Genomic DNA, 15,157 nt, shown 5'->3' with positions numbered 1-15,157 from the left:
TGATTTGGAGGGTTCTCAAGAGTATTAAAAGATAATTTAAGATAATTTCCGAAGATTATATTTTGATGTGTTGGATCCTTATTATGTCTTTTCACTTTCATCTTTGGGTTTGTGTGTTCGGGTTATTAGCTCCTGTTATTTTAGGTTTTTAAATACTTTACAAACTGTTCCAGTGGGTTTATTCTCACAGAGACATACACACAAGTATTATAAGAGCTAAAATTATGGCCGGATACGTTAGCTTTTAGAGGAGATCAGAGGTGGCAGGAAGGTGGCAGTCAGTCCAGACAAGAGTGGAGTTCTCAAAAGCCAGATAACCGACACACTCACACAATCTTCCTGTTTATGCCTGCCCTCACATCCCATTCACACTCTACCCAGCCCAAACCCGTAACACTTTCCTCTATGTGGACAATCTGCTCGGCTCTCACTGTGTCTTATCTCTCGCCTTCTCAAAGTTTTTGTTTCTCTCTCCTCTCTCTTTTTTTTCCGCTCCCACTTCCCATAAGCGAATGCGATCCGATGTGGGCAAGATTGGGCACGTTGGCAGGAAGTGTTGCAGTTCTGGTTTGGGCTCTTATTCTTCCTCTCTCTCGGTTTCTCAGTTTAAGGTGGTGAGATGTATGTCGGTGTTAGATGTACGAGAAGGGGGGACACAATGACACACTAATGGAGGCGCTGAAACATATTAACCATCCTTGCCTTTGTGATCAGGCAAATGTTTAGTCTCCTAATGACCCCCACTGATCCAAACAAACACTCTCAGATAAAGAGAAAACCGAGGGGAGGACAGAGAGAAAGAGATAGAGAGGGGTTGCCCCTCTGTGACCTCTAGGAACAAGCCATTGAGTTCAAGCGGGTCGCAGCCAGGGATAGCCTGTTTAAGTCTACAAAAAAACTGGATTATTACATCCTTAGTTACTATTTCCGAATCTTATCTTCAGCCCTTATCTGTAGGACATGAAGCCATGTCTTTTAAACCATATCATCAAAGTGCAGCACTTACTCATGTGTGGGGGGCTGCTTTCATATCTAGACATGTCTTATCTATTAGAAAACAAACATCTGTTATTGTTAGTGTTGTCTGTCAAACTGAAAATTCTGTCATCTTTTGCATCATTTACTCACCCTCACATCTTTCCAAATACATATGATAAGAATTATATAAGAATTGTTGAATAATGTGCTGGTCACTCTTTTCCATGCAAAATACTGGAGTTCCCAAGCTTAAAAAAGATACAAAAGCACCATAAAAGTACTATCAAAGTTTCATGGTCCATATTTCTCATGTGCTTTATTTGTGTGCTTTGTGTTAGAAACTATGATAATCTTACGTCTGCAGTTAACAAATAAGAACAGAATGAATAATTCAGAGCAGTTTCATGAACTGAATCAACTGATTCTTTAAAAAGGTCTCGAACAACTCACTTTCTCTAAGTATTTGAAGAATTTTCATCTGTTTCCCACACAAATGGCTTTAGATGACAAATAATATAGCAAAAAAGTCACCACTTATGATATTTGTGTGGTGCTTATTGTCATTTTAAAGCTTTTGAGTGTAACTATATTGACATTGAATATTTCACATTTAGTGAAGAAAGAAAGTCATTTGAGTTTGGAAGAACATGAAGGTAAACAATTACATAATTTTTTGGGAGCTATTTTATAATTACTCTTTTAATTATTTTTTTTTTTTTTATGATATTGGTTAATGGTATTTAATACAAATTTGATGATGGTATGTAAATAAAAGCAGATCAAGCAAAAAAAAAAAAACGTAAACATATGCAGACACACAAAGTTAACCTGCATTGACACGGGAGATTCATGGCAAGTTAGTGGATTATGCCTCATGGTTTTTACACTGCAACAATAGGGTCGTTAACCTGCCTGTCCAAGGCCAAATTTACACACACTCAGTTTACACACCGCCTTTAAAGCTTTCCGCTCTGGTCTATCAGGGCCTCTTAAACTGAACATATTTCGCCACAGCTTTAACTCAAACTGTCAGAGCAGTTAGACAAACAAGTTTCTAAAATGACTGACAGGTTTACTCAAGGGCCCTGGTTTTGTGGATCCATTCTCACAATGTGAACGAAATGGATAAGATTGTTCAGCAGACAGACAAAGATAAACACCACAGAGGCTTTCGACATCGACCTCCAAGCGTCCACAATACATTTCAGTGTCAGAATGGATAAACAAATGATTTACATCTGAGCATTTCCCATTAGTTCTTGAAAAGTCCCCATGTTGCAAGTGAGAGCTTGTGTTCAATTCCATCAAAGCAACAGAGACAGCATTCATGTGACAAGCAAAAATGTAAGATACTTTGTTTTATTATCATGACGGATTTATGTGGACATTTTGCATGAACAAACTGGTTGTGTGTGTGTGTGTGTGTGTACCTACTTAACTGTATTTTGGGGACAAATTTGTACCCAAAAGTGAGCTAAACCTGACAAAATCTCCTAAAACATCTCTTTGGATATGTCTGATTTGTAAAACTGGTAAACATTTTTTTTTTCTAACGTTTTTTATTGTCCATATATAAAATGTAAGATTAAAATACTTCTTTTGATACTTATTTTAGCAAGAATGGATTAATATATATATATATATATATATATATATATATATATATATATATATATATATATATATATATATATATATATATATATATATAAACACTATAGTGTTAGCAAAGATTTCTGTTTCATACAAATGATGAATTTTAAAAAATCTCACTGAACACAGATTCTGCATGGTAGTATATATATATATATATATATATATATATATATATATATATATATATTTTTTTTTTTTTTTTAAGATTTGCTATAAGGACTTAATATCAAAAATAATGTGAATAAATGTATAAGTATTGCATTTTATTACCATTTTTACAATACAGATGAAAACACTACATGAATACTGAAAGAATCCACTGAATTTATAGGTAAACTGGAATATTCCTATCTCTTAAGAGAGGTAAACCTAAGGTAGTCTCAAACTCGACGAGGGATGAAAATGGAAGTGGTGGTCTCTCACCTCCTCCACGAATATTTCTGCTCTTTTCAAATAAACTGGCTGGGGGTTCATCAAAGTCTCATTTGGGATGAAAACGTCTGTTCAAACAGGCCTTTGCGGTAATAAATCATTCTCAAATTGTGTGATACAGTGTGAAATACCAAGCACAGTGCAAACAAACCAATGAGCTTTTACACGGTCAATCACACACTCGTCAACTCTACCTGCAGTCTCAAATGCACGGCAGCGTGACCTGTGGAAATACCGGAGGGAGCAGAACAGCCTGGTGCCACGGGGTCGTTTAGGTTACATGCTTGTTGCTAGCCTGCCTTCAATTGTTGTTTGGACAGTGGCTTGAAGGATCTGAGCAGTGTTGAGAAAAAAGTAGGATGCTGAATGAGGCCAGGAGTGGAAAGAAAGAAAGAAAGAAAGAAAGAAAGAAAGAAAGAAAGAAAGAAAGAAAGAAAGAAAGAAAGAAAGAAAGAAAGACCCTATGTTTGGACTTATAGGGTGGCAAAAGATGGAATTCTTCAGCTGATGCTGTGGTAAAGACAGGAAAGAGTAGCAGAGATGTGAAATGAAGATTCTGTTTCTATTTCAGTCAGCTCTGTGGAATTTCCCTTTAAACTAAGAAGGGCTGCAGGATTCTTTAGCTCTATCTGTTATCTCTGTCCACTTTAACCAGAATGGAAATCAAACAAAAGCACACACCATATGTAGCAACATAAACACTCTAAAAAGACTCACACCCCTTTGCATGTACAGACATATACATATATATAGTCACCCAGAGAGATCTGAGACAGTCAGATTTGGGATTTGAAAATAAGACTATTACTATTATGAACCATATTAAAGACACATAGATAGATAGATAGATAGATAGATAGATAGATAGATAGATAGATAGATAGATAGATAGATAGATAGATAGATAGATAGATAGATAGATAGATAGATAGATAGATAGATAGATAGATAGATAGATAGTCAGACAGAGAGAGAGATAGATAGATAGATAGATAGATAGATAGATAGATAGATAGTCAGACAGACAGACAGACAGACAGACAGACAGACAGACAGAGAGACAGATAGATAGATAGATAGATAGATAGATAGATAGACAGACAGACAGACAGACAGACAGACAGACAGACAGACAGACAGACAGACAGACAGACAGACAGACAGACAGATAGATAGATAGATAGATAGATAGATAGATAGATAGATAGATAGATAGATAGATAGATAGATAGATAGATAGATAGATAGATAGATAGTCAGACAGACAGACAGACAGAGAGACAGATAGATAGATAGATAGATAGATAGATAGATAGATAGATAGATAGATAGATAGATAGATAGATAGATAGATAGATAGATAGTCAGACAGACAGACAGACAGACAGACAGAGAGACAGATAGATAGATAGATAGATAGATAGATAGATAGATAGATAGATAGATAGATAGATAGATAGATAGATAGATAGATAGATAGATAGATAGATAGATAGATAGATAGATAGATAGTCAGACAGACAGACAGAGAGACAGATAGATAGATAGATAGATAGATAGATAGATAGATAGATAGATAGATAGATAGATAGATAGATAGATAGATAGTCAGACAGACAGACAGACAGAGAGACAGATAGATAGATAGATAGATAGATAGATAGATAGATAGATAGATAGATAGATAGATAGATAGATAGATAGTCAGACAGACAGACAGACAGACAGACAGAGAGACAGATAGACAGATAGATAGATAGATAGATAGATAGATAGATAGACAGACAGACAGACAGACAGACAGACAGACAGACAGATAGATAGATAGATAGATAGATAGATAGATAGATAGATAGATAGATAGATAGATAGATAGATAGATAGATAGATAGATAGATAGATAGTCAGACAGACAGACAGACAGACAGACAGACAGACAGAGAGACAGATAGATAGATAGATAGATAGATAGATAGATAGATAGACAGACAGACAGACAGACAGACAGACAGACAGACAGACAGACAGACAGACAGACAGACAGACAGACAGACAGACAGATAGATAGATAGATAGATAGATAGATAGATAGATAGATAGATAGTCAGACAGACAGACAGACAGACAGACAGACAGACAGACAGACAGAGAGACAGATAGATAGATAGATAGATAGATAGATAGATAGATAGATAGATAGATAGATAGATAGACAGACAGACAGACAGACAGACAGACAGACAGACAGAGAGATAGATAGATAGATAGATAGATAGATAGATAGATAGATAGATAGATAGATAGTCAGAGAGACAGATAGATAGATAGATAGATAGATAGATAGATAGATAGATAGATAGATAGATAGATAGATAGATAGATAGATAGATAGATAGATAGTCAGACAGACAGACAGACAGGGAGACAGATAGATAGATAGATAGATAGATAGAAAGATAAATAGATAGATAGATAGATAGATAGATAGATAGATAGATAGATAGATAGTCAGACAGACAGACAGAGAGACAGAGAGACAGATAGATAGATAGATAGATAGATAGATAGATAGATAGATAGATAGATAGATAGATAGATAGATAGATAGATAGATAGATAGATAGATAGATAGATAGATAGATGTGTAAAGTCATCTACTTGCAAAGTTCCGGACACAGGAAACGTATTTCAAATATCTTGGATTCTATCTCACTAAATTCCTTTAGCAGTTGCTTGAACTTGCACTTGCAACCAACTGACTCATATGGAAACCTGTGCCAAATAGCTAATGGTAAAGGATGAAAAGATATATGATGACAGAGGGAGGGAAGTATGCCAGGAGAGATGGTATCTTGCTTTTATTCACTTAACTATACATTGACTATGAGTCAATGTAGCTGTGATAACAAGGAAAAAAATTAAACTAAAACCAAATCCACACGTACCCTTACCACGGCAGGACTCAATACTCATCCTTGCAGGTATGAGGAGTTATTTACTGGGATAGTTCCCTCATAAATGAAAACTGTCATAATTTTCTCACTTTCTTCCGCAAGCTGAGCACAAAAGGATAACATCTGTATACCTAACAAGCTATTGCATTACTTCAAAGAGGAGCCTGACAGCCTCAGCCCCCATTCACTTTCATTACATGAAAAGAAAGACTGGCCAGGATATAAAAAAAAAATCACTTTTGTGTTTCACAACAGAAAGTCATTCAGGTTGGAGCAACATGAGGAGAGAAAATGATGACAGGAGTTTTCATTTTTGGCTAAAATATCACTTTAAAACGGTTTTACTGTGTGAAGTAAGAGGCTAGGAGGTTGAAGGTTACTAATTGAATTCCACCAAACAGAAACAAAGTTGAATTCGCCTCTCATTTGTGAAGGAATTATGCCACTGTGGAGTCTGCATTGATTGACAGGTCTGGTGGTTAAAGGAGGAGCTGTAGAGTAAAGCAAAGTCTACTGGAGTTCTGAGTGTGTTTGTTCATTGAAAGGGAGAAAAAATTATGCGATCTAGACAACGGTGAGTGACACACAGGGAAAAACACAACAACAACAGATTGTATTAAAAGAAAAGCATTGTTGTTTGCAGTGTCTTTACACATTAATGCATGTATTTAAAGAGCAATAATTCAACCAAAGCACACAAATCAAAGTCAAGTGGACATCTGACACCTTTGAGGGTATAAACCTGCACATTTTGTGCACACTCTGCATACCAGAGCTGAGGAGCAGGCGCCCAGGCCTGACTTCCGATCGTGTGCACTATTGATGTCCTGGCCTGCGTGCTCTCATTGTCTCCCGCCATGTTGTCATTGAGGCTTTATGCTTTGCTTTTGTATTTTCTCTAAATATGAATGTTTTATCCAAACTGGCCCAATTGCTTAACCATCCATACGCTACTCCACCCTCCGCTTCGGTAAGACATGAAAACATGAGACTGAGCTGTATGAATGCACACACAGATCCACACACTCAGGCATCTTGACCAAGTATGTAACACTGGCAATTTCATATGTTTTGATAGGCAGATTTAAAACTGCCCGTTTTTAATGGAATAATACCTAAAGAGCCAAATGTGAAGCCATTATCACAGATGATTTACACTGAAAGCCATTTAAATGGTTTAAAATGAATCCATGAATCACCTTGATGTTTTTAACTGTAAATTTATAACTAGAAAAGAATATAAATCTGATTGAAGCAAACAAGGCCAGCACAGACAAATCGAACGCTGACTGACAGAACTAGACTCTCCCCTCCACACTCCCCCTCACTTTCACACAGGAAGCTCTTCCTGGGCTGAGGTCATAGAGACTGGGCTCTGGAGGAGCGCTTCAAATCCCAGACCCTCTCTTAAAGGCTCTGTCTTTCTCTGGCTGAATTCCCACAACAAACTGTTTTCACAAGAGAAGCAAACTTCTTCAATAATATGGGAGGCTGGGGCTAGTTGTCACACTGGGAAGTGGTTAGAAAGGTTATATCTAAATAACAAGAAGATTTAGTTTACTTTAAATACACATATATATTTCTACATGTTGGTTTCAAACATATAGTTAAAATAAATATTGGGAAAATGTTTGTATATTCTGTTCTTTAAGCAAACAAAGCTTACAAAGATCATGAACTATTTAATTAAATGCATAAGGGTTATTAAAATAATTTTCTTAGGTCTTTAAGAAAAGTTCTGAAATTGACTTTAAAACACATCCAATATAAGAAACAATAATTCTGCTTGACTTGCTATTTGTCTCATGCTATAATTTCAGTTCAATGTTTAAATGAATGAATAAACACTATCTCAATAAACAAATGTAAAGTGGACACTTTAAGACATCTTTGACTTTAAGAGTATAGTACTGTAAGATTATATTACAATAACATGTTATATAAATGTTATTAGGACAAAAAAAGGTGTTTTATAATTTCAACATGAATAAAAAACATGAATACGTTTTAACATTTGTATGCATTTTGAAATTATTGTAGGCCTAACCAATGTGCTTTGGACTTTTTCCCCCAGATATGTCAGGTCAATAAAAATAATTACACTTATGGTAAAGTTCCAAAGTCTTCAGGTAAAGCTGCAAGATGACTAAAATATAAACTCAAGAAATACTCACTTGATTTAAAAGTGACAACTATCTCCCCCATTACTTGTTGTGACCTAGAAGTGAAACGATGAGATTCGAAATTAATAAACAGAATTTTTACATTTTTTTTATATCATTGGGACTAAAATTTATTTTCATACTCCAAATACATACAACAACTCCTTTAAAGAGTGTGATGGATCAAAACGCCATGGCTTCAAACGCTGAGGCGGAGAACAATTACATAATAGCATCTTCTACCTACAACGCCCTTTCCACCCACCACAATCCCAACTTTAGAAGCAAATCAACACAATCTATATACAGTGACGTATCGACCGCTATATGATAAGAATTTTCGTGGATGAGCAGCAGCACAAAAGAAAACATACCTTGCTACTTGAATGTAAACACAGACATTAATCACGTGTCCACATGGCGGCAGAAGAGAGTCGACACGGTGATGTTATGCGGCTCGTCTCTGAACAATGAGATGCTGCTGAGTCGCTCTGATCCATTCACAACACGCTCCATCCTGTTTGAACGCTTATAGTCTGCAACTGCGTTTATGTTCTGAATAAAGCAAATTACACAGTACAGTAACAAACAAAAATAAAACCCATCAAGTCATTAAACTAAACTCTACTCCAGTCTCTTAAAAGTGACTTTTTTAAATTCAACCATCGTTTATACACCATCATGTTGTTCTAAACATGTTCAACTTCTTTCGTTAAACACAAAATATGTGTAGAGGAATATATAAAGGGACTCGTTTACTTTAACAGCTTTTTCTCACAATGAAAGTGACCGTGAACTGAGATCTGTAGCTTATTTTGTCCAACATCTCCTTTTGCGTTCCACTTAAGAAGTCACGCGTGTTAAGGACGTGATGATTTATTTATTTATTTGGAGTGATCTGTTATTTCATTATCAGCGAATTAAACACCTTAGCGCAAACTGATGCTCTTTCCATTGAAAATCAAACAGCACATACCTCGCCCGCGCCCAGCCCACCGGAGGAGGAGCCATGTTTCTTCTCTTCTAAACGCTAACAGCGAGAAAATACTTCACAGCCTCGAACACAGAAGCGCAGGACAGTCTTCAGTCGCTGGGGTAGATGTGCGACTCCAAACGGGGGCACAGTGACTGCGATAAAGAAGGGACAAGAAAACAGACGCAGAGGTAGGACGCTCACGTCTTTTAGCGTCAGTTAAACTAGCTGTTTCATTCACGCGAAATCTTGTTTCTAAACTATTTGCTTGTCTGCTCGACTTGCTATTGAAGGAGTTTGTGTCTTGTCCTATAATAACAGCGCAAAGTTTAAGTGAGTTAATGAAAGCTATCACAATAAACAATGTAGAGAGGACACTTCAGAGACATCTGTGGATTCAGACACTGCTGTACGGAACTTTATTACAACAAAATATTCTATTATAGTATTCTTTAATTACTTACAGATGTCTTTATGACAAAAGCTTTGTACAGGTTTTATTTATTTTTAGTAGTATTTAATAATTATTATTATTTCAAATATCTAGGCTGTTTGGTTGAAAGGGTGTGTTTTTAATGCATTTTCAGTTTCAAGTTTTTTTAAGAGTATTATATTGAATATTACTAATATCACACTACACAGTGAGATGATACTTTATTAGAAATTAGAATGAGAATCATTAATAAAAAAAATGTTTGCCTTTTTACCTTCCCAGTATCTTTTTGGGGACAAAAGCTTTTATTTTAAATGCTGTGGTGATCCTAAGACATCAGTTTGCGTCTTTCACAGGGAGAATGCCAGCTAAAACTATGAACTCCGATTTGGAGTTTGACTCCTTGCAGCCTTGTTTCTACCCGGACGAAGATGACTTCTACTTCTGCAGACCAGACGCTGCACCGCCTGGTGAGGACATCTGGAAAAAATTTGAGCTGCTTCCCACTCCTCCTCTGTCCCCGAGCCGGGCAGCGCTTCCAGGGGACCCAGGGGAGCTGGGTGCTGTGGCTGGGGATTGCTCTCTGATGGGATATGGATTAACAGACCCTTTGGACTGGGCTTCCGAGCTTCTGTTCTTACCAGAAGACGACATTTGGGGGGCATCAGACGGGGACCTTTTTGGCTCAGTTCTCGATAATACAGGCAATTCCATAATTATTCAGGACTGCATGTGGAGTGGCTTCTCAGCACGTGAGAAACTGGAGCGGGTAGTGAACGAAAAACTCGGGAAAGCCATCTCTGCTCCTACTGTTACTGAAGCTGGTAAAGACACGATAATCAAAACACCTGAAATGAGCCACTCTATACCAGAGTGTGTGGACCCCACCATTGTTTTCCCTTATCCACTCAACAAAAGAAACGGGAGCAGCAGCAGCCAAAGTTTAACACAGCTGAGGAGCCAACACTTGCCTCCAGTCAGTGCGGACGAGACACCAAGTGACTCTGGTAAGTGTCTCCTGACATGCCAGAAACTGTCACTGAATATGTCATGAATTATTTTTTTCCTATTTTCTAAAAAAAATCTGTATATGTATATACATATATATCATTTTTTTATAATTATGTTATATCATTTTTATTTTGTATTAATGACCATAAGCAATAAATTATGATAATGCTGCTGTTAAATTGTTTGGTAGTCTATAGTTTGGACTAGTTTGTGAGTGGTCATTGGGGTTATTGTTGAAGATCATATGACAGGCCCTGAATCGGATTAGTGTACGACATTCCAGACTGTTGGTCGCACACTCACAAACAGACACACGAGCACAAACATACACTATGTAGTAGTAGTGGGCGGCGATGGGGAGTTTATGTAATACTCTGTCTGCATACCCAGTAGATGGCGGTAATTTTTGATGTTGTCCATGATGTTGAGCCATTTGGCTGAATAGCTCATGATTAAAGATTTAATGCAGAGAATAACGTCACTGAGCCCTATTACACAGGAAAACATGTCCTTATCTGCCTTCCATTAATCTGGCTTAAGGCATGGAATCACAATCTAATTTGAGAATTTATTAGGTCACAGCATTGTGTTTCTTACGATATGTTTTGGGAAATAAATGTTATTTTTAAAAATGCTATTTTTATGTATAAATTGAGAGCACTTGATTGTTTAAAACCAAAGGCTCAGATGTTTGGGAGGGGGGTGTGAGCAAGGGCAGATTGCATAAAAGCCAACCCCCTAAATTCAGTGCCCCCCAATAAGTCGCTTCCCTTCGAAATGAGAACTTGTTTCAAATGCAAATCCCAAACGACAATCACACGTGGGTGAGAGAATAAGAGCTGGCACTGGGCACCAGCATGCGAAAAAGGAGGCATGCGCGTGCATCCACGAGAAAGGCAAACATGCCCCCCCTCCTTTCTGCCCAGTGGGCTGAGCTTGGCAAGCCGAGCATCTCCCATAGAGGTGCAGTGAATGATAATCACGAGAAAAAAAGACAAGGAAGGGGGAAAAAAGAGATGATGGGTCATCTCTCTTTACAGGGTGACGGCTTTGAACAAGCGGAGCCTTTCCTCCAGCTGTCTGCTTGGCGCCCCTCCAGGGCATCGGCTTAAGACGCCATCAGATCAGTGTTACTCGGCAAAGCCCGCGAATAATTGGACCACACGATTACAACGCTAGTTTTTCCCGCCAGTCCTGTTATCCCTTTTCGCGGCAAACCAGCGATGACTGTCTGCATTCTGTTGGAGACTAAATTGGCACATTTGGTCTCTCCTTAGTGCTGGCAGACAGTTTCCTGTAGGGATCTTTTCAAATGAGAGGCTGTGGGCTCCAGTAAATGTCAAACAGTCTTCATGTGTGGTTTAGCTGATAATCACATCCATTATCTCATAAACATAGCTCTCGGGCTTCACACTGAGGCCGTCTTGACATCTAAGCTTAACCTGAAATGTGTCACCATTTGAGAAAGCACCAAGCGGAATGTCTAACTTGACAGCAAAACAGCTTTTGTAAGAAAATATGACATGACGAAATGCTCATGTGCCTCGCAAACCCCATCATTAGACGCCATAAATAGAGGGTGTGTGTTAAAGTAGAAAGTCAAATCTAAGGTGGTCCAATCTGGGGAGAATCCAGCTCCTCTGTTTGACAGAGCATGTTCAGATGATTGCACTGAGCAATTGTCTCATCTGCCCACACAAAGACATTAACCCTAGCACACGCCCAGAGAAAACACAGGCATGTTTCCTTTAAGTGCACTTGTTCATACCTGTGCACCTCTAGAGGAATGGTTGCACAACAAACCTGCTAACCTAAATCTCTTTTTTTCCCTCTAGATGACGAAGATGATGAAGAAGAAGATGGTGATGATGATGATGATGATGAAGATGACGAAGAAGAAGAGGAGGAGATCGATGTCGTCACGGTGGAGAAAAGGCGCTCCATCACCAGCAAGATAACCAACACTGGTCTGTCTGCCGCCTCCAACCCTCAAGCGTCCGCAGGAGGGCGGCTGGGATCCGGGGTGAGCAAAGCCCCACAGGAGCTCATTCTGAAGAGGACGGCAGCAGCCTCCATCCACCAGCAGCAGCATAACTACGCAGCCCCATCCCCTTACTCCGACCAGCAAGACGTACCAAGCGCTCCCCCAAGCAAGAAACTCAGAATCGACAACAGCACTACAACTCTACGCACTGGCAGGAGCCAGAACTCTTCCCCAAACTCCCCTACTAATGGTGTACCAAGCCAGCGAATGAGGAAGAGCGACTCCAGTAGTCCTCGATGCTCTGATTCTGAAGACAGTGAACGCCGGCGAAACCACAACATCCTGGAGCGCCAGCGGCGCAACGACCTGCGCTCTAGCTTTCTCACTCTGCGCGACCAGGTGCCTGAGCTGGCACGCAACGACAAAGCGGCGAAGGTGGTCATCCTGAAGAAGGCCACCGAGTACGTCAGCTCCCTAGAGGCCCAAGAGCTCCGACTCCAGCACGAGAAAGACAGATTGCAGGCCCGACGACAAAAGCTCCTCCGCAGGCTTGAGCAGGCCAGGACTCGCTAACACTTAACCCTTGTTGGCCGATCGCTTTACAGCTAATTGTCGACGTCAAATGACGAACGACGGAACGCTAAGGCTAATGGCCTAAAATACATTCTAGGAACACTCACTGCTGACACTTTTTTGCACATTTTTTGACGCCGAGAATGTTTCAGGTTTACTTTGTCACCCCAATCACGCTACAATGGAGTTGGGTAAACCCAACTTCTCCTCAATGGAAAGACTCTCATAAACACAGCTAGTCTTCAAAACGTGATTGGGTCGACGAAATTTGTGTTCATGCCCTTCCTGCAAAAACAGACACTAAACAAATGACACGAGACACTACGAATGGCTATAATCTCTCACACCTCACCGGTGCCGAATCTCATGGATGTACCTCTGCGCACCTTGATGTCAGACACTTTTGTAAATAGATTAGATTTTAAAATCACATACACTCAGTCTGCCTTGTTTTTGTATATGATTATTGTCTTTTGGTTTTTATAAAGATGTCAAAAGCTGCCAATAACTAGACTGGAAGTTTATATACCTTTAACAAGTACTGTAAGACCTCGATTTGTGAGGATGTTTGTAATATAAGGACACATTGTTTTGTTTTTGGATTCTTTTCTGTCTTGTAATCTCTCTTATTATGACACGCTTTACTAATTCCTACATTTATGCTTTAGTGTGCTTCTGATACATACTAAATTTGATACTTATATATTTTCGTATGAAAATGAGTTCTGAGTAGATAACACTTTATCTTGTTTTTATCGTTTTTCCTACCTTAATTTCTTTTGTACAGAAAATTCTTTCATACTCCATTTATAAGGCTCCTATTCTTTGCTGTCTTTTTCTCTTTCTTTGTTTATATATTTGTAAGTATTGGGTTCATAGAACTGGGTCAGTGGGGGGAAAAAGTTTTTTTTTTCTCCTTTTCTATAATGTACATTTTAGTGCTGCAACTCACAGCACTTTGAAATACCTCATTTTGAAAAATAAATAGACATTTTGAAAACAAAAGAGCTTGTCAAAGGATGAGTGCTTCTGTGTCGCCACTAGTCCTGTCAGGAATTGAGAAATAAAACACTGAACTACATTTCAGACATGTTTGAAGCCTCTTTGTAGGCGGCAACATCCACATTTCATACACATCCTGAAACAACTCACTTAGTTATGACATTCAAGGGGATGTAAGTTATGACTTTGAAAGCAAAAACCCATAGTTAAATCATGCTGTCAAATAAAAATACCTTTCCCTCATTTCAAGCATAAATAACTGGACAAATCTAGTTTTTTTCTCAGTTTTTTACGTCAACATCAAGTCAAAACTGACTTTATTATAAGATACTTGAAACAAATCTAATATCTACGTACTTAAATTGACTCCTATTTAAAAAAAAAAAACATATTTACAGCATGTTTTGGACCTTTTTCCCAAATTTTCTTTTCAACCTTTCCTGTTTTTCATTCATCAAGCCATTCTCCCTCCATCTGCCTCCCTATGAAGAAAGATCTGGTTGACCAAGCCCTCTCTGACAAAGGAGAACGAGTATCTCCCTCGTTATTCACTCTCTCTCTCTCTTTCAGTTGATTTAGAAACCGACAGGGCACATCCACATGCACTTTCAGGCACTCATACACAAAAACAAACGCTGGCACACACACTCTCAGCGCGAGTGGATATGAAAGCGTGCGCAGCACACACTCAGACTGGCCTCCGCAGCTTCTCACCTCATTGTTCTTCGCGTTACCATGGAAACTGGAGCAGCTGCAGCGTGGCAGACTTCAAGTGTGAGTGTGTTTTATTCTATTTGTGCATGTGTGTGTACGTGTATGTGCAAATGGCGGGAGAAGGGGGCGTCTTTTGTGCGGAGGCCATCGTGACCAGTGCTTCTAATATCCTGCTGGACCGTAGAGCGGGCTTGTGTTTACTAACTTCAGTCACATGGCCTGAAAGCTGACTGAAGACCCGCCCACCAATATGTCACAATGAACCATTTTCTCTGGTCCAGAATA

General features: G+C 38.8%; 1 protein-coding gene and 1 long non-coding RNA gene across 2 annotated transcripts; one reads left to right on the top strand and one right to left on the bottom strand.

Annotated features, from left to right (window-relative positions):
* Positions 1-8,130: 8,130 nt before the first annotated feature.
* On the bottom strand, positions 8,131-9,307 carry LOC127983374 (uncharacterized). The gene is made up of 3 exons (XR_008160436.1): positions 9,159-9,307; positions 8,557-8,737; positions 8,131-8,238 (listed from the first exon to the last, which is right to left on the bottom strand). It is a non-coding gene; the product is annotated as an uncharacterized LOC127983374 (long non-coding RNA).
* Positions 9,201-14,161, top strand: mycn (MYCN proto-oncogene, bHLH transcription factor). The gene is made up of 3 exons (XM_052585552.1): positions 9,201-9,346; positions 9,945-10,595; positions 12,435-14,161. The coding sequence occupies exons 2-3, from the start codon at positions 9,950-9,952 to the stop codon at positions 13,154-13,156; spliced, it is 1,368 nt and encodes a 455-aa protein (XP_052441512.1). The 5' UTR covers positions 9,201-9,346; positions 9,945-9,949; the 3' UTR covers positions 13,157-14,161.
* The last annotated feature ends 996 nt before the right edge of the window (positions 14,162-15,157 follow it).

The sequence above is a fragment of the Carassius gibelio genome, chromosome B20 (genome assembly GCF_023724105.1).
Source record: "Carassius gibelio isolate Cgi1373 ecotype wild population from Czech Republic chromosome B20, carGib1.2-hapl.c, whole genome shotgun sequence".
In the NCBI taxonomy this organism is placed as follows: Eukaryota; Metazoa; Chordata; class Actinopteri; order Cypriniformes; family Cyprinidae; genus Carassius; species Carassius gibelio.
Note: the sequence above shows the minus strand (reverse complement) of the source record. Positions and strands in the feature narration are given on the sequence as shown.

Excerpts from the sequence above, each read along its gene's own strand:
- mycn (XM_052585552.1), top strand. The coding sequence starts at position 9,950 with ATGCCAGCTAAAACTATGAACTCCGATTTGGAGTTTGACTCCTTGCAG. Across the intron at positions 10,596-12,434 it reads CGAGACACCAAGTGACTCTG|ATGACGAAGATGATGAAGAA; the intron begins GTAAGTGTCTCC and ends TTTTCCCTCTAG.